The sequence below is a fragment of the Phlebotomus argentipes genome, unplaced genomic scaffold (genome assembly GCF_947086385.1).
Source record: "Phlebotomus argentipes unplaced genomic scaffold, Phlebotomus argentipes genome assembly contig_75, whole genome shotgun sequence".
In the NCBI taxonomy this organism is placed as follows: Eukaryota; Metazoa; Arthropoda; class Insecta; order Diptera; family Psychodidae; genus Phlebotomus; species Phlebotomus argentipes.
This window is the reverse complement of record NW_026776170.1, coordinates 442857-464158: the sequence shown is the minus strand read 5'-3', so window position 1 is coordinate 464158 and position 21302 is coordinate 442857. Positions and strand designations below refer to the sequence as shown.

The window sequence follows — 21302 nt, the reverse complement described above, 5'->3', positions numbered from 1 at the left end:
CTTCTTTTCAGGTATGTCACTTTATAACTCCCTCCCGCGTGAGGCGCATGAGACTGTGGGGGGCATCATGAAGTTCTTTCAGGCTGATCATTCTCCTTAGGCTTTATCAAGTTTTTTTTCACTTTAAAGTCTCTTTTTTCTGCTTTTCTCTTCACATTTGTTGTGTCTGTTATGTTTCTTCTTTTCTTTCATTATTCCGTCGTTCTTAGCTTGCTTAGCTTGTTTTCTTTAGTAAATATAGGGATAAGTGGCCCGTTCAACGGTTGACATCGTCCAGCGTATCGAGAATAAAGTAATAAGAATGATTTTACATGCTCCGTGGTACATACCGAACTCCCTTCAGATGCCGACTATCCAGGAGGCAAATCACCGTTATGCTGTGAAACACAGCAAGAGACTGTCTCTAAACCCTAATGTTCACGCCAGAACTCCTGTTTGTCAGAGCCAAAAGAAAACTTAATAAACAATGAGTCATTAACTTTGCCAATGTATAAAGTTTGTTAAGATTGGTGTATTAGTTTGGTTCGTCACTGGACAGACTACAACTCATGTTATTCACTCACCACCTGCCAAAACTATTGGTTATTGTATGTAATACATATGGTGAAAGAAATAAGACGAAAAAACGCAACATCAGAAATCAATTTTTTATTAGAGAAATTCCATTGGTCTTAGTATTTTTACATTGAATATATTTAACAAATTATTTTGACTGGGAAATAATACCGAAGTCCGGTTTTACCTATGGCGTTGAAATCTTTAGGCACGTGGAGAGCTAGAAATGTGACGCAAGCGAGCGGTGCATATTCGCGAACGATGTTAGTAAGACTAACTCGATGGAAATGCGTGTGCGTATGGAAAACTCTTTGGCTGCCATGCGCGCATCCTCTAGATTCGGTGACAAGCTGTAAGGTTTAGGTCCGGGTGTTCAGTGCATCGTCACATGGTTTTTCCGACGTACACGCACTCGGTTGTGCTGTGAGTTTTGACGCGTGTGGCAATGTGTTTTGTGGCACGCTGAGGAATTCGGTGAAGATTATGCTGAAATTACATTGGAGACAAATGCAGGTGATTACTGGGGAGCCGATTTGGCTCACAACCGCCCTAAGTTCCGTGGTGCCCGCCCCCATTGTGTCACTCTCCATGCGCTCTCCCTCCCTTTTTCAACGTGTTCGAGTTATAGTTATGCTTTCTCGCTCGCACGCGCCTCCCTCGAGACCCAGCACTTGGGCGGCGCCATTTCAAGGACCTCAAGACACGTGCCTCAATATCACTATGCGTAAAGTTTAGAAAATGTATTTATGTAGAAAAAAACATGCTCAACAATCTGTCTTGGCTTTTTATCTAGATTTTTAGGTAACTTTTACGTCTCGTGAATCGTTAAATGAGAGTGAAAATTCTTTTTTATAGTAAATAATAATACTTTTAAATTATCCACAAAGTGGCTTATTTATGAAGAACTATAACAAGACATCTCCTATATCTTTTATGGAAAAATTTCTACCCTATTGATAACACTCCTCTTGAATATAGCTTAAATTAGTAGAACATAGCCTTCGGTTTTCCACCCATTACGATTTGAATTAAAATACACATGTATTACTGTGTCTGAGTAAAAAAAATAAAATTTTGGACTCAAATTTTGGCAAAAATTAAAAAATTAAAAAGAAAATTTCAAATTCCAGTTCGCAAGATAACTTTTGTTTTTTAATTTCTCTTTTGCCAATAATTTTCAATCATGTATTCGTGGTTATTTTTACCACTTTTCGAAAAAAAGAATCTCGTGAATAACCGCGCCGGGAGTGACAAAAAACTGTGAGAAAATGTTCTTTGGCGACAAAACCACATTCACGATAGGCGTGCGTGAGGAAAGAGATGTGTAAAACGTGCATAATGCGAAAGTTATTTCCGTCACTGAAATTGTCACTAGATTCATTTTCATTAGTAATTGCAGTTAGTTTTTGTCAGAAAAATTTTTCGTTCATTTATGCTTTTGATGAAAAGGTGAAACATGTTCCATGCATTATATTACTTTCCTATGACAATCCTGCGTAAGCATCAGATCTTGCATATTGCAAAAACAGATAATTCAGTGACATGTTTACAATTATTCTCGATTCATATCAAAGAGATTGAAAAACAGAATGTTTTTACAAGAAATGAATTCCGAGATAAAATTCTGACTCAACTTGAAATTATAACTTGCAGAATGAAATAATTATTACTATACTCTTTTTCCTTATTGCAGAAAGTTATTAATTATTTCTTGCATAGGTTGTTCCATACATACAGTGACTTCCAATTAAATAGAGCCAGCTGAGCTTTAGACTCATATCGATGTGTCGCGAATTTCCATGTGAAGCTATAGACTGGATTTTGTGATAAAACTTCCCTCATTCATAAGTTAAAAAAATGACAAGTTTATAGTCTTTACTCCCTTTATGACACTAAATCAGAACCGAAGCAGTAAACAACTCTCGCAAGGAAATAGCACCACCTGATTATCTTGAATATATCGGCCAGTAGTTGAATTTGTGGAAGTTGATGAAACCGGCCTTTTTAGCTCAATCTTATATTCATTTACATTTATTGGGTCACAGCGGGTACATTTCTCACAGCCTCATTTAATTTCATTTGCTTTCATTTACGGCCATCACCGTCTTAGTGTTGTTGACCAATCACCAGGATAAAACGATGGAAAAGTCCCTTCATTGATTGTATATTTCACGAATCCCACGGTGGGGGGGACACGCTGGATTCTCCTCCGTACTTTGTTTCGAAACATTTCCCTTTCTCAGGTGTGGACAAAAGATGAAAATAATTGGTTACTCAATTTGGACCTTACCTTTCTTCACATCGATCACTTTGTTCCGTTTCCCCAAATGATTTCATTGACAAGTCTAACCTAAAAGAAACAAAACTACTACCGTAAAAAGAAATCTCTCCCGAATATTTCCTCCAATGGAGAAAGTTATGTCTCCCAATGGGACGTAAATAGTTCATAAAATAAGCAAATAATGAGGTCTTAAAAACATCTGTAGAGTCTTAAGGATAAGAATCCTGCAGATTATCATTTTCAATTGGTAAATTTAGAGCCTGAAGAAACTGGGCGGAGGAGCTGGCAGTGGGAGTTAATTTTTGAGTTGGTTCAGGTCCTAGGGACTGAATAAAGCCGAAAAATCCATTTTTTTCACGTTTAAATATGGGGAAAGAAGGGAGGGAGGTTTATATATCAAACACTATTATCAGAATTACAGCATACTTTCAATCCCTGGTGTACAGCACATGTCGATATCTCTCACAGTTTAGGCGCTAATAAAAACAGATGGAACGACTTACTTAGTCGGCTCTATAACCAGTTGCTGGTCTTGGCCTGACTAAGGACTTGGCTCCACTGCCCTCTTTCTGCGCCGCCCCACGCCATCGATCCATCTGAGGCAGGGCTTACCTCTCCTTCTCGTTGTATAGAGCCTACCCTCCAGGACTTTCCGGGCTGGGTCGTCCCCATGCATCCGGATTACATGGGAAGCCCACCTTAGTCTATTGAGGCGAACTAGCTTGACGATGTCTACCTCGCGGTAGCGCTCGTTCACCTCATGGTTATATACACTCCGGAATCGTCCGCCCTCACATATGGGGCCGAAAATTCATCGCAGAATGGAACGACTAATAGACCAAAAAAAACAAAATCCGATTGTTTGGTCTGCTGAGAACAGGTAACAATATACGATACGAAGTTGTTCTACTTACTAATAATCTACCTTGGCAAACACGTGGGAGATAAGGCATCGGTGAAGTTTCATATTATTACAGCCCTTACCTTCTGCGCAACTACCATGTAACATATTTTAATGATTATTAAAAAACGTTATTGTAATTTTAATTTATAATAGACATTGTTCTTTAAAGTAAAGAGCATTACGCACTTGCTTTAGTTACTTATAAAACTTAACTTATACTTATAAACTTATAAAACTAAACTTATAAAAATTTAAGTTTAATATTGTAAGTTCTTATACAATTATTATAACTTAAAATCTGAATTCCGTATTGCTTAATGACATAGGTTTAAGAAAAACTCGCTATCCATTTGACGGTGACTAAAGGTTTGGTGATTGCATTAGCAAATTTGCATTCTTTGGGACGCTCTTCTGTTTATCATTAGGGTGGTAATATTTCTAATCTTCTCACCGGGTGGTCCGTTAGGTAAAGCGAGAAATTACTGTCATATATTATATCAAATACAGTCTTGACACTATGTATATCACTGTGACTTAATAAAATACTAAGGGAGTAGATTAAGTAAAATCAATTTGAACTATGCCATTGTCTGATGCAACCCAAATTATTCCAATGTTCGCTTTTTCAACTGTTTTTTTTTGTATTGCATTATATTTCTCTCTCTTTCTCTCTCTCTCATACACCACCAACAGATAGTCTCCCACAACTGAGGGGATCTTTTCGATTATAAGTTTCTGTTGACTTAGGTTCAAGTCCATTATATCGTGTCTTCATTTGTTGGCCACTCGGTTTGAGAGTGTCTCTATCATTGAATAAACGTACACCACACTCATCAATTTTCACCAATTGATTTTGTAATTCCTCCCTTCGTTGTCTTGTGAAATCGTATCATGGGTGACCGGGAAGTTCTGTTTAGCCAAAGGGCTGGACATATTTCTAATTAAAGACAATGGTACTGACTGTGTTATTATGATGCCAATGGGCTCAGCTACACATTTTTATACGAATGAATATTTGTCTACAATCGCTATAAATGGTAGTAACAAAAATGTATAAAAAAAAATATAACATATAAATAACAAACATTCTTAGTAAACGATGAATGCATTTCGTATCATAACCACGGGGTCGTTACTTTCAAGAGTAATTTTACATTAGATACGTGCTTAGTAACCATAATCTGAGTCACCTTGTACAAGCGTGATGCTTGCTGTGGTTGCAAAAGTTTCAACGAGAATAGTGTAATTTTTACCTCCGCGATTTTTGTTTTTTTTTTTCATTTTGATTGTAACAAGTGATGCGAATATACTAACTAGAACAAGGAGTAATAAGATTGTGTGGAGACGAGGATAAAATGAAATCTTTTGAGATTCCACAAAGAAAGTGAACACAACTTTCTTGCCCAATTATACGCTGAACCTTTGGGACAGTTGCGAAACTTTTTTTTCGATCGGAGACTTTTCTCTAGGGCACTTAATCTGACACATTTGTTTAATCTAGGGCTTTTGAGTTTTCGCACTCCTGTGCTAGAGTAAAGCAGACAGTGTCGATTTTATTGCAAGACGCGGAACAACCGGAAATCACTGTTATTCTTTTCAGAAAGTAAAGTATATAAATCGGTTCGTAAACAGCAAAGATATAGGTAGATGTCTGAAGTTTGACCTTATATATTTCCGCTCCTACAACAAGAGGGGCATGTGTGGGATATCGTTGGAAACATTTCGATCTTAGCTCCGATATACTAGAATAAAATTTTGCAGCTTAAATGATGACACGACTATGACGACGGTTGAACGGAAGGACAGACAGAACATTGAAAAATTACCCTCTTTTTCCCTATATTTCATAATATTTCGCCTTCCTGGACCCATTTTAGTTGATTTTTTGCGCGATTGCAAATATTAGCTATCATGTAAATCACAGCTAGACAATATTAGTGTAATCTCGAGACAAAAAAATATGGATAGTTTTTATCGAAAAGAGGGAGTGACTTTTACACTCGATTATATTTCTTAGAACGTTTTGCGCGCTTTTGCCTGTTTCATCAGGTATGGCGGAATATGGATAAAATGTTTCACTTCTGGTCTACTCAGCTGTTCACTATTGCAATCTACTTTACTTGCTTACATTCTCTGCACTCAGCTAAAAACTCAGTTCAAATAATACCACAAATGCTACGTAATGCTATTGCTGATTTCACAACGGAAATCTAACGAGGACAATACCCCCTCTTGCCCGTAAAATATGTATTGTGAGTCGCGACGAGACGACCACAGAATCAGAGGAATTTTTCATTAGACTTCACTTGTCACTTTTTGCCCAAAAGCACTCCTGAAAAGATCAATGTCCAGATGTGCCGACCCATGCCTCTGAATTACTTTATACACTCAATTAATTTTGAGGGTATACCCCATATTAGCAATGTATTCAATAAAATAACATTTATTCACTTTTTTTGCCTTAGATATAAAACACAAAATTCAAGTAATTTCATTAAATCAATTTCTGCATAATTGGAACAAAACCTGATAAACATAGGAATATCTTATCTCTGTTCCTATTGACAAAACCAATTGGAGAAGTTCTTGGAGTAGTTTAATGATTATCTAATGTCAAATACAAAATAGAAGCGCCAAGAAAGTTAAAAAAAATTATGAGCAATGAAAACGATTCATTGATTTTTTATTTATTTTATGATGTTCTTTGCAGTGAGAACACTTCTTTCTATGAGAATTGTATTTCACAGATTTCGCATTTCTATTTGTCATGTGACGTTATGATTTTCATAGCTCATATTAGCAGCTACCCGGTCGTTGTTAGTGTACAGTACTAATAAAATTCAATCAAAATTACTATGTAAGGTGCAGTGAGGAATTTATGTAATACAAATTTAAGTTTTTTTTTAATTATATCTTTCCGGCTACTTTTGAGCTGCAGTAAAGTGCGAAAATTCTTCTTTGCAGTTGTTTTTAAAGCAGAATACTCCAACTTGCGCCCAGTTTCCGCTCATTTCCCTCCGCGTGAAAGTAAGGATATGTTTTTCTCTGTAATTGAACTTCAAGTCACAATTTTCCGAGTACCTCACAAACTAATTATAATGGTGAAAACACAGCATTTGTCTGCCGAACATTGGTCGACTTCATCATCTCTTCATCTCTTTCTTCATCACACGTACCGTGTATTTTCCTTCCCACTGTAACGAGATACCATCTTCGTGCGACTCTACACAAAAGTTCTCGTTAGAGTAGGAAGGAAATTACACGATACGCGTAGTGAAGAAAGAGAAGAAGAGATGATGAAGTCAACCAATTTTCGGCAGACAAATGCTGTGTTTTCACCATAAGGAACTTACATGAATTTTTGGCAATATCGAGGGTAGTTTTTCAGACGAAGGATTCATTCAACAGCAATGTTTAAGATTAATTTACTGAATCTTATGCACACAACATTTTTTTGTACAACTGTCTCTTACAGTTGATGTGTTTCCAATGGGATGCTTGAAGGTTTTCACTAACAAAAATTTGCAGTAAGATGTCCTTACAATGTGGAGTGATATTTCAGTATAGCCGTATTTTCGTGCATGTCATGACATGTGCGCATGGACAATAAATCAAATCAAAACATTGTTTCTTCTATGTGTTTAAAAAAGTTTAATTAAACGAACTAGTTTCTTGGAAAGAGTCAAAAGATGTCCGGAAACATATGATCTCAATCCGGTACATTGAAATGTGTACAAATAAAGTTGCGAAAAACACAGGACGGCCTATTGGTTGATCTCACTAGATTTTATTCAAAATCCTACGTTTCGGAAGTGTTTTTCTTCCTCATTCAGGGATGGAGAAAATTTAGGGTGAGTCTTGTCTTCACAATTTCACTACTTTGTGGTCTCCAACGGTCCAACACTCTTGCCATCACTTTCTGCACTCACAACTTTAAACCAATATCCGGCTGATCAATACCACAATGTGTACAAATAGCAAGATAAATTCAGGTAATATGTGCTCATGGACTATAAACCTCATTACTATCTAACTATATGGTATCTTCCTCACTCAAGGCAAGATAGCAGTTTAATAATGTATCCAACTCCTTATCATGCTCAGGTCTTGATCCTAGGACGACAAATTGGTGTTTCGTCATGCTGCTTATTACAACATAAGTCTGGATGAGGACTCTACTCAGACAGACAGAACCTATACTTGAGTCTCGTCCAATTACATTTCTTTTGTGTGCACGAATTCTTAGGAAGCCCCAAAATCAAGACCTAGGCTATTGCCTAAGGGGACAATAAACGTCCATTGATAATCAAAAAATAATGTAAAAAGTTATGCTTGCAGATTTCTTTCAACATATTCCTCTCTTTTTTATTGATTTATTATACAAAGCCACGAATTTTATGTAATTGAGTAAATTTTGAAAATCCGTAAGGAGTGATGTGGGTTGAATTGGAGAAAACGGCAGAAAACTCGGTACATTGGTCGTATACACCATATACGATCAATGAATCGAGTTTTCTGCCGTTTTTTCGGGGAGGTCGGCAACCGCAATTGTGGAGGAAGAGAATAAATTTATTATTATTATTATTATTATTATTATTATTATTATTATTATTATTATTATTATTATTATTATATATATATATATTTGACAATATCGTCTTCTGAGTTACTGCGAATTTTCGAATTAAGTGAATTAAAGACGACTGATCGACGAAGGAATAAATTTTATTTGATGTATAATTTGGGGTTCGTCAAGCAATAATAAATAGTAAATGTGATGAAAACCCCAGCTCCTAAAAGAATTTTCTCTTGTGCTAATTAAAGGAATGCTTATAGAAAAAGTCGAGCATCATTTGATGATTTCACGTACGCCAACAATACTTAGCATTCATACAACGTGGACAGGGGTATATTTTCATGATATTTTTCACCTCTGACAAAAATGTGGTTTCAGGGGTAAAATCTTCAAGCTCGCTTCCATAATTGTATCTGTTATAAGGGTTGCGAAAATCTTGGAAAAATCTTTCAGACAGACGACACATAGCTTGTACGTGAGATATGATTGTGACCGATATGACAATCAAATTGACCCACATCACTTTTCATAACCGCTTTGTGGATAGTATAAGAAATAATGGGTTTGACCAAGGCTTAATCGTGTGGAAACAAGCAGATAAAAATGACTAGAAAATCATCAAACCATGTATTAATTTTGAAGAGAGTATAACACAATCTGTGCATTGTGATTTTCCCGAAATCTCCTCACTGAAATCTGTGTTCATTTTTCTGCACGAAATACCTACTCTTTTTATAATCACAATCTACAGCATATGTAAATCCACTTACTACGCTAAATACAGGCATAATGGATGTAAGAACTAAAACAGAAACCCATGGCACACCCAAAACTGTGTGCAATAGTTTGATTCTCCGCTCGATTACATCGTTGGTTTTGTGGCATCCGCCTTCTTTACCCTCTATTATAATTTTTAATTACAGTTCCTCGCGGTAAAAGACTAGGACTTCTTTTAGTTATCGCACGTCTGATAATTCAGCGAAATGTACATTCTAATGACGAAAACCCAGTAGTTTATTGCAGAGCAATAATTTCTCTCTCTTTACGCCGTGCGTGTCGCTTATTTTCCTTCTTTCTCCCACGTATTCAGCAGGCATTTGCAGGGTTCTGAAGAGTTCTATACATATGAGAGAAGAAAGAAAATAAACGTAACGCACTGCGTAAAGAAAAGACAAAAAACCCAAAAAACTTATTGCTCTGGAATGAAGTGCTGTGTTTTCACCATAAGACGTTTTCTCGTGGTGTACTTTAAACAGCAGCGCTCGCACGTTTCCCTCTGACCGAAAATGTCGTCTGAAAGGGTGAATTTTTAATGTTTTTTCTGCATTTCAATGGTTTCCCAAATAATTTGTTTTTTTTTTATATTAGAAAAATAAGAAAATTTGAGTATTTGTGAAAATACACTGAAATGTGCATTGTAAGAAGCTCTTTCGGGTATTTATCGCAGCGCAACAGTAAGTCATTTGCGCCTGAATTTAGACAGAAGCGAACTGAATTTAAACAGAAGCGACCTGCGAGACATCATCGGAATATATTCAGGCCATGCATTGAATTCACATCTCTGAAAGTTGGGTGTGGAAGTATCCCCATCTGTAGAGGTTGTGGTAAGCACCTAGAGACGGTGGAACACTTCTTGTGCAACTTCCTCAAGTACTCAAGAAGAAGGTCTAAGATTTTTCATAAAGAAGCACTAACTATTGAAGATATTAAAAGGGCGAAAGCTCAAGATTTGATTAAATTTATTACTGTACTCAAGTAATTGCCTATTGCCTGAGTGATTGGAGCAAGATCCATGTGGTGACATTAGGGGCTCAAAGAGTCTATGAGTCTGCTTCCACATGGTCTGGAATTTCTGCTCCACTTTTTATTTTTATCTATCTATCTAAGTCATTTGCGCTCCAACTCACAACATAATGGCACAGAAGGTAACTCTGTTTACTGTCATCCAGTTTGGACGCCACACATTCAGCACGTTACACCGAAATTGAACAATATATAGAATATATATAAATTCGCTCATATAATAAACTATTATGTGTGTAGATTGCGCACATCGGCGTCTGATTGTTCACGATCATCCTCAAGAGCAAAACGGTGGAAAGTAAATTATACTTTTACAAAAAAATTTACGAAAAATTTGTTTATACGCCAGAAAGGTTTGAATTAGCCTTCGCTTGATTTCTCTAGGTAATTCGTTCCACACACTTACCACGTCATCAAAGAACGATTTTCGGAAGATCGGCTTCGCGATTCCGGCACAATGAGAGTCAAACACTTGACAACCGAGCCAGGCTTTAGCAATTCAACCAGGCAATGAGGCTAATGTATGTGAAGCGCGTGAGAGATTGACTCCACAGCGCGTGACTTAAGGAAAAGAGGTAGATTTTGGGCAGCCTGTTCCAGCACAAGATGATAGTGCTGAGATACGTAATCGAAAGGCCGGAGATTGAAAAGAAATCGAATGGATTTGTTGAAAGTGACAGTGAGGCGATACATAGAGGTTTGATCGCAGGAAAATAATAGTTCAGCACCATAGGAAAAGATAGGAAGGAGAAGGGTACGAAATAATGGAAATAATGAAAAGTTTGTCTTCCAAGGGTGAAGAAGGTGAAACATACCTTTTTACAGATGTGGAAGTGTGGTCATCTCACGCCACGGTATCACTGATTTCTGGCGCTATGAACGTAGGGAATTACCTCACCATTGGGGAAAATCGGAAAATCTGTGGAATGTTGTCAATTTGAGCGTGTGAGTAATACTTTGGACTTATTCTGGTTAAGTAGGAGATAATTCTCTGCCGTCTAATAAGACACAGAAGAAAGCAGATCGGAAATCGAAATCTCCGAAGTCATAAATCTGCAAGTCATCCACAACAAAATAATAGAAGAAGCTATGGTTACTAGGTCATTTATATATAATGATAAAAATAGAGGCCCGAATACGGAGGCCTTAAATTTCCCTTGAAAAGTGGAAGGATCGTAGAAAGCGAAACACATATTTCAACAACTTGAGTTCGACCGGTTAGGTACGAATGGATGAGCTTAACACTATAAGATGAGACTAAATAAAAGTGAAGGAGATTACGTAAAAAATGCGGTTAATACTATTAAATGTTTTTTAAAAGTCAAGAAAAGCTCAAATGGCGAATTTTCTGCTAATGGCATGAGACGCTAGATCACGATGCACACAGATAAGTGCACTGAATGTGCTATTGTGTTTCCCAAGGCCTGACTGTAACGACAGAGAGAGTGGTCCGGGAACGGTAGGGTTCAAGTCGCCATCAGAACAGCCCCGGCACGCGACTGAGGTGCCTCCAGAGATGAGTGAATTAGTACGGGAGCAAAGACGCGAATCCCAGGATCTCCACGTGCATCAACAGTAAGGCACGCTTTTGCAGAACGTGAGGCCAAAAGGGTGACTACAGCCTCCGCATGTGTCCCGTCCGCCCCACTAGACTTGCTCACCATGCGGGTCGAGTCAAAACCGCCACCCTCCACACGATAACAGAACTCGCAGACTCAGGAGAAGCGATTATGAAGAAGGCTATGCGCCTTAATAGGACATTAGAGCCACACAAGTAAATAAGTAAGTAAGTGTTCTTCAAATCACACATGTTACCTCTCACTCCGCTCAATAGAGTGTTTTAGAAAGAGGTTACTTCAATTTTCTATTGTTTCTCCAATTCGCATGCTTCACCCACTTTTGACTCTCTTTTTTTTTACATGTTTTCCTATTATCCCTCCAAAAATTTTCACTCAATAACACCCTTAAAAGCTGGACAAAGGGAAGAGACTCTACTCTACTATGTATATGCTCAAAATACTCAGAAGCCTCGTTTTCTTATATTTTTCATCGCCTTACCTCTAAAATTCTAAACTGTCGCAAAAATTAAAAATCCTAAATGCAAAAGTTTATTTCACGATATATCCGAAGCACTAAAGGTCACCACATCGTGCAAACGAAAATTCAGTCGAAAGGCAAAAAAATATTATGAAAAATCATAGTAAATTTTCGGCATGCAAAAGTTCGTGTCGATCTGGTTCACCTAAATACAAACGCAAATGTGAAAACACAAATTTAAAAACGAAAGTTTACAACAAATCGGATTATAAATAACCTTATTATGAAAAAGATTAAGAAGACTCTTTGAAAATAATATTTTTTATTGCATGATATCCACTTATTATATTCCAATTCGGAACAAAATTAAATCGCTTTTTCAATATAATCTACAAGATTCTATTACACCATAAGTTTACTGTTTTTATTTATAGCTTACCTCGATGAATACTCGACCCTTATCCTTTTTTCATGTCAAAAGACGGCATAAAGTGCTCCAATGATAAAACTTTTCCACATTCAAATTTCTTCCTGTCATCACTTCTCAATCATACAACAATTTTCCACTTAAATTGTGAGTATAGGGATGCTCGTATCTAATGCGTGACAAAATAAGTTTTTGTACATTTATTTAGAAGATATTACAAATCACACGGTATTGGAATGCAGGAAAAATTACAATTAGGATTTCACTTGCTTATACAAACATGTAAGAACCTTAAATTGGGTGCTTCACAAAAACATTAATCTCGTAATTTTCTTATACGAAGCTAGCAAAACTAATACCTGTAAGGGAAAAAAATATTTAATAATAAATAATATAATCCGGAAAATATTAAGTAAAGTATTATTAACAGATTTGCATCAGTTCTCGAGTTCTGACAATTCTAACATTCACATTACATACTATCTCCATCAATTAATATTTTGTAGTACGTTTAAGGCTGAATAAGTAAAAAATCTAATATTTTATTAGTTACTAGCATTGCCATGGTGAGTAAAAATATCTTGTTTAATCGGAGAATACCAAAATTTCACTCATTAAAGGTAAATGATATTCTCTGACCTTGCAATTATTTAGAGAGTATATCGAGGGTGCGTTTTTTCAGTCATCCCCCATCATCACAGTGATGGTCTGGCGTTCTTTTAATGCCTCCCCTCAAAAATAAGGGTCGTGGGGGTTTGCACCCTTAGATCGCGGAGTCGCCTCACTCGAGAATAAATTTGCATCTTTATATGCTTTATAGTTGCGATCTCAGGGGCTAATATATTGCGTTTACGTGGCAAATGAACACGGCAATTTTCTCATTCTGCGGGTATTTGTTCATCCCTCATTCATGCCCGTCCGCCCTTCTCAGAAAATGTTGCTGCCGAAGCGTACGCATCCCTATGCCAAATACAACACCGTGATTGCAAACATTTGGCTAAATTTCCATGGCGTGAAAATGCAGAGAAATGCTAAACACTTGGCAATATGAGAGGGTGAGCGATGTGAGGATTTATTTTATATTTGAAAAATAATTCCGAGCAAATATTCATTCTAACTTTGTCTAATAATACATTTAAAATCAATATTCTTTCAAAATTACTTTTTTTCTATTAGAATTAAATCCTTTGTTATGGATTCAAAATAATGTCTGAAATATTAAGTGGCGCCCAAAAATCAACATACGTCTTTCTTTTTGTGAAGATTCGAACTTTTAATCAATTAAAAACACCAAATGTGTTTCTTTAAAAAATTTTCTCCAAATTGTTTTTCTTTTTCTAAATTATACTTAGTTTTACAATTCAATTTAAAATGTCACTGTATTTGCATTATTAAATATAAGCTAAATTAAAATGCTTTCAGAAAGCTGAAAACAATTTCACTGGTCATTTCCAGAAAGGATGAAGTTTAGTGCAAATTTTTTTTCGATTCAGTGGGTTTTCAAAAACAACTCATCAGTTTCCCTTATCATCTAAAGACTTATAGTTCAAATCTGAGCTGTTTTTTTTCAATGTAATTCAACATTTAGGAAATTTTATTTCCTCATTCCTCCTTCCTTTCAGTTCAAAACCATTGAAGATTGTATATGCTATGATCCGAATAAATCTAATCTAAATACTATATGTTCGAAAATTGAACTTATGATGCCATAGACTTACATATATAATATTCCCCATAGGTGTTATCCATACACGGACTTTCGTCACTTTTATGAAGGAAAATTTTGAATCAACATTCTTGGAGATTTAGAATTTGATCGTTAGTATATATATTTTAACAGAAGTGTTAGTCGTACGATTGTGGAACTTTACAGTTCTTCACTGTAGATTAGAATTACACCTTAGCTAAGTTTTCCAAGGATGAGAATCACTATAATAATCAGCAATGTGACTGGTGAAATTGATCCACAGTTTTGGTATTCTTCACGACTATTGTTGATGCTCGGATCCGTAAAAGTAGTATCTTGGATTCTGCGCGTGAAAAAATTTCCGTATTTGATAATGTTCATGTAAAAGAAACATTGTGTTGGGCAATCAAGTATTTTCTGTATTTCATGTTCGTAATTTTTCATTTGAAAACCTTGCGTTGAATAAATTTCGTGTTTCGCAAATTTTGTTTTCAAACAATTACTCACATAGATTCCATTTAGGAACAAAACCTTCGCAATCAGACTAAATATACGAGATAAGTTTTTGTTTATATTTGAATTGTATTGTATCATCAATTATAAATGTTATAATCTGCAATGTAATTTTGCAAAAAATCACAAAGAAATTTTTTTAGTATAAAAATTGTGTTTTACATTTTTGAATGACTTCATGTGAGTAAATATTGAAACACATTATTACCTCATAAAAAGCAAATTTAATTTTGTTCGACTCATTGCACTATGAAAAATAACGAGATCATTTCTATTCACAGTTTATGCGCTTAAATGCCATTTTACACGCTCTCTGTGTTCTGAAGCCTCTTATCATGTTTCCTGTGAATGGACTTTCAATACAACACATAACACTCCTCGCTTTTGGGTGAGAGTCAAAATTCACAGCGATTGAGGATGTGAATAGAATAAAATTAGCACTAACATTGGGAATTAGTGGCTAACTTTTGTGAATGTCTCAGCAAATAATTTTGTAAGGGCTGTTAACCCTTTATAATATCTTGTCTATTGCCATGTTTTTAATAATCGACATACAAATTTGAAAATGAACAATGGTTTTTACCTATAGCTTAGATACAAACAAACATCATACAGTGCAGAAAAAATAAAGAAGAAAAGTTTAATTGCCCGTAATTTGTTTTGTCCTTTTATTCTGCTGTTTTATTCAATAAACTTCTTTATGTACTGCTCTCAGTTATACAGTTTGAAGTAGTACAATCACTAATTTCATATCACTTGTGAACACGAAACATTTTTTTCATACTGATAAAAAAGCTGAATTTAAGGACAAAGTTTAAAATTTACATTTATTCAATCACAGCGGGTACATATATCACAGCCTCATTTGCGGCCATCGCCGTCTTAGTGTTGTTAACCAACCTTCAGGACAAAACGATAGAAAAGTCCCTTCATTGATTGTATATTTCACGAATCCCACAGTGCAAGGGAGACGCTGGGCTGGTGGCTCAAAACATACACTGGAGGGGGCGGAGAACCTATCCATTGAGGTTGTTTGGCTCCGAGTGAGCTTAACGTCAGGCAACGATGACTTCAGGAGGCGAAGTCAACCTCTCGGACTTTTTCCTTTCTGCTCGCATAACATAGTCTGCAGAATTAGTCTCTGTATATATCTGCAGACTATGTTGCACGAGCTGGAAGGAAATACACGATACGCGTGGTTAAGAAAGAGATAAACCCGATCAATGGTTCGCCGCAAAATGCTGTGTTTTCACCCTTAGAATCACTACATTTGTGCGCGAGCTAAGAGATAATCTGAATGCCTCACTACTCGGAATTTGTTCGTTCTTGGTTACATGAACGTCAGCACGGTAGACTTTTCTGTGATATGTGTTAGGTAGATTACGTTTCATAGGTTAGTTAAAATTTTACAAATAATATGTAGAACTTGAATTATGGCTTTTAATAATTTTCGAATAAATATCGAATTTGTTACTTTTCAATTTTGTTGGCATTTTCTTGTCAAATGTACCGAGATCGAGGAATCGCATTCTCCACGATTCTCTCTTTGTCGAGAGAATTGTATTATGGAACACTTTGCCGCGTGAGTGGAAGAGGGAGCTGATTGTCCAAGGTACCGTCACTGCTCCTCGCATATTGTAATTGCATTTGATTATAATTTTCATTGTATCCGAAAGGACAACCTGTCCTACTGCCGACTAAATACATACATACATACTAAATACTTCTTTACCTCTACATAATTTATTTCCAAAGAATGGTTGAATACTTCCTATATAAGGAAAGTTGCGTGTGGCAAATTTAAAGATTTTTTGTGGTTCAACAATTAACTACGAGACAGCAAAAGCAGTTTTAGTTGCCACTGAATAGCTTAAAATTTCCTCAGCTTGTATAATCGATTGAAAGATATTACTGATATATTCGACCTCTCGATTGTAGTGGCTAAAATTAAGGTTTCTGCCTATTACATAATAGCCATCCTTATATCGAATATATAAAGAGTGTTTAGTTGCTGTATTACTATTTATCAGACTAATAAAATCAGTTCAATAACAGTTGAAAGAAAATTGATAAACAGGAATATTGGCTCAATTTCATTTTCCTATGATAGTATCAGAATATATGACTTTTTTAATTGTCTCATACGTATAAAATATCTCTCATGTGCCATGAAAAATTCGCTTCACTATATTTTGCAACTGGCGAATTACAACAACATAATTTGTATTTTGTCTCATTTTCATTCTACCTTTCGCATAATTTTACAATCTCCATCCACACCTTTATTGTGTGGAGGGAGAGTGAAGAAATGCGTTGTCTATGTGACTTACGTGTTAATAAAATCTTCAAAATCCACCCCAACTCTTCCAGATAATTGTGCGGCGCTCTACATTTTATAGCTACATATACACCATTTCTTGGCGTAGATGACACTCGAAAGGCGGCGCCCTCGAATGGAATTGTCTGACAGTGAACAAATGAGACACTGGAAGGGTCGACTTCATTTAATATTCTTTCTCCTGTCATATTAAGATAATTTTTCCACGAACGCGCAGGAGAAAATTCACTTAACACCCATTCAATAAATCTGTTGTCCTGTTTTTTAATATGTTCTAGTTAATCAACCCGTAAGTAGGCTTCATGTGTTCTGCAAAATATCTACCCTTACGTAGAATCTTGCAAAGACATTAATATGAGTTAACATTGGCCATACAATAGGTATGAGTAGAGGAGCGCGGGGGAGAATAGGACAGGGGTAAAGTCAAAATGAACGGCAGTGGGTCAGTGGCTAATGAGCTGAACTTTTACCTCTACTGTTGTGGGTTCAAATCTCTCAGAAGGAAATTTTTTCAAACCCAGCAAAGGGCGCGGAAATATGAAGCATTTTAATGGCAATAGAAACAGCCTACGCCACCTCACCCCAGAAAATATTGATGGGCTCCACAATGATCTTTACCGCCGAGGGATACGTAAAATGTACAACCAATGCAATTTTTTTCCCTTCGTATTGTCCTAGAGGTTAGTACCCAACGCTAGGACGGCGATAAACGCCAATTAACTTAACACTACGCATGCTTCACAGCCAACGGCTATGGCGATGCTTTATTTCTCTCCTCAGTGACTTGTGGTCATGGTTTCTACTCTATTATCTGTACTTAACTTCTATTGAATGTAAATGTTACTGAGCGAGATGACGAATTAATAATAATAATAATAATAATTGGCTGTAATATAACTAAGCCCAATGAAAAGTTGTAAAAATCACGTTACAAATATAGGACAAGAAAACAGAATAGAAAACAACCACGGTAGAAACTGTATCGAAAAGAAACTGATAAAACACACAACTCTGAGTAGTGCAGTTGTAATAAACATAAATAAATTTTGAAGAATTCTTTAGGGCAATATTCAACAACATTTAACTATTACCACTGTAAAATAGACTAAACAAAAGATAAATTTCAAATTTTTCGCTGTAAGACTTTTATGAAGTTTATACTTTGTCTTATCCTTGTATTATCATTGCATTATTCTCAATATTTTAACTAATGTGCAAATATTTTCGTAAGTATGCAGGAAAATTTTATGGATGCATAAAAGTATAACACTACTACTATTACTCTGTTGAAGTGATAAATTTTCAATTGGTTGATCATTATGATAATGTCATAAACAGTCGGTTGTGCAATCTCATGGGACATTTGAAGTCTTACTACCCACTCATAGCTGTTTATCATATTTTCATTTGGAAAGAGGAAAATACATGAATCCCATAGGAGAAATTTCATTCTCTATCTCACGAGAAAACTTTGGAGAACGAAATGCGAAAGATTCTTTTATTTGTGTATACTCAAAAAGGGTGGCGTAACATCATGCGTCAACTTTGATTGCAATAATAATAATAATAATAATAATAATAATAATAAAATGATAAAGAGGAAAAATTCTTGAACGCATGGAGGATTGAAATTATACCCGCGACTTCAAGTTTAGATGAGTAGAACATTTTCAATTTACATTCAATAATTCTATTTGTAGGATTCTTATTGAAATAATATTCGAAATAAAAGTAAAATAAAAAAGACGATAGCATAAAGAATTCATTGATGTATGGAAGCAAATATTAATCCCCCACTCTATGTCTGTCCAATTGTTTTCCACAATGTTTGCAACTCAGCAATGTAAACAACTATTCAGGCAGGAACTTTACTAGCTATAAATAGCTATTGATAAAGGCATATAATTATAGCTTAAGACTGCATCACAAAACTAATTTGTTTCTAAAGTAGATTTTATCATATATAGTATAGTATATTTATTTTAACGCTAATAAGACTACCTTTTGTTGGCAAAGACTGCGTCCACCGACGTCTGAGTGTTGATGACCAACCTCCAGAGCAAAACGGTGGAAAGACTCTTCCACAGGTGCCTATACAACCTATACAACCAGCTCTTACAAAATAAAAAAAAAATCTGTTAATATGAAAATAAAACACGAGACGGCCAGAATTTGTTTCACTCGTTTGTATTCCTATCCAACGTTTCGGAGAAGAAGAAGATGGAGACAAAGTTCTCCGAAACGTTGGATAGGAATACAAACGAGTAAAACAAATTTTAGCCGCCCCGTATTATATTTTCAAATCTCTGTATCTGGCCGTTAAACACGGTAACAAAATTATTGAGGGCGCCAAAAAGATTTGGATTAACCTCCGCTTGATATCTTTAGGAAGTTCATTCCAGAGAATTGCCCCGTCAACAAAAACAGAGTTTCGTATTACTTTTACAAAACAGTACCAGACACAATTTTGAATATATCTTAATTTTTTCCTTTAGTATCACCTAATGGACCCAATAAATAATTCTAAAAATACGCTTTATCGCCAAAGTTTACTGTAAAATATGACTCCAAGATCACACTAATTAGAGATAATTACTTAAGTGTTTCGATAGTCCAGATCGAGACGTTTCCAAAATGGGGTCAAACTGTTCTATCGAAGCCATAGAACCAGAGTTATAACTTTTTGACTTTCAGGAGTTGGATTTTATATTGCATATGAAAATTTCCGTGCTTTCTTTCCTTATAACTAAATCGAGTTAGCAACGGAAGAGAGAGATTTCTAAATCTCAGCTATATATCACAAGCATGCGCGAAGCATGTGCTTATCCACCTTTTTGAAGTACAGAGTGATACACGAACTGCTTTTTTCGGATGACACCCCAGGCATGGGCAAGATGTTTCAGATACTGAGACCCATTGCTGAGCCCTTCAAAAAACTAGCAAGCTACTCTGTTTTGATTAATGTGCATAATTTGGGACGAGAGATCGCAGTATTGACTTGAGCTACTGTGGGTACCTGGTTTTTGATGTGACCGGCAATGGGGCACTGCTATTTACCAAAGGGGTTGCTAATGTTGGAGATGCAGTGTCACTTGGCCCGAGATGCAGTCAAAATTCATCGGAGATGCCGTGATGTAGTTATTTCGGATTTCATTGTAATTAAGATTAAAAAAAAAACAGACAAAGCTATGAAGAATCTGAATTTCGTGCAAATGCCTCAACATTTCATGCCGACAAGGAAGCTGTATACATGCTGTGATCAATAAAAAAACAATGAAACGGCATTTAATATATTTCGGTGTCGAATTTGCATCTCCGTGCATCGCCATACAGTCGAGACGCAGGATGCTGTGGCACTCAAAACCAACATTAGCACCCCTTGTATAATTATTCTATTTCGGAAAAAATACAGAGTAGGTAAAATACTTAAAATGCTTCGAATAAAAAGCAAGGAAATGAATTCGGATGTAATATTGAACTAATTTCTCTAACAATTAGTAATTTTTAGTTAAACAACGCATTTGAAGTGAAATATTGGTGTCTATATTCTGGTGAAAGCCAGTCCCCGTCTTTTTTATTCCTATGCGTTTCCGTTTCCCCAAATTGCCTGGATAAATCGCTAACACGATAGAAGTGCGAGAATAGAGTAAAAGTGCAATGGAAAATTGCCCGGGCATCTAGGGAAACAGTCGCAATATAAGTGTGAAGGCCGATTTACCAATAATGTGAAGAAAAGGAGGTTAGAATGCTGTGTTGAGCGCTTTGGCCAGAATATCCGGCCAGAAGCGACCGCGATCTCGCGGATTTCGGCTGCGTAACCGTGACCGTGCACGGGACTCGTCCGGAGTGAAAAAACAACTTGTAAACTTAAGAAATTCACTATTTTATTTCACTATACTAGCCCGTCCATGTGGACGGGCTGAGAATCCGAGGCAGAGTGTCGTGGCTGGACAAAGAGAGTTCTTTTTTTCACTCCCGTTGCAGTGTTGGCATCTCGTCATTGGTCGACGAGATGCTGACAAAGACTGGTCTAAGCGGTGGCGGGAATTTGAATAAAGTTGCCTGTCTTTAGGCGCGGACAATAAGCGCCGCAAATCTGTCGCTCGCATCACTTGCTTTTAAACCACCGATCAAATCACATCGACGAAAGAAGTTCCGTTAGGCCCACTTGGCCGCCAATT

The 21302-nt window shown here is 36.3% G+C and overlaps 1 protein-coding gene across 6 annotated transcripts in view; it reads left to right on the top strand.

Moving 5' to 3' along the window:
- The first annotated feature begins 671 nt into the window (after positions 1-671).
- Positions 672-21302, top strand: part of LOC132257021 (forkhead box protein P1) — a 106901-nt gene continuing 86270 nt past the window's right edge. For all 6 annotated transcript variants that reach the window (XM_059753698.1, XM_059753697.1, XM_059753694.1 and 3 more), the window contains exon 1: positions 672-1068. In XM_059753698.1, the coding sequence (XP_059609681.1) occupies positions 1039-1068 (30 nt within the window). In that variant the 5' untranslated portion in view covers positions 672-1038. The remainder of the gene's footprint in view (positions 1069-21302) is intronic.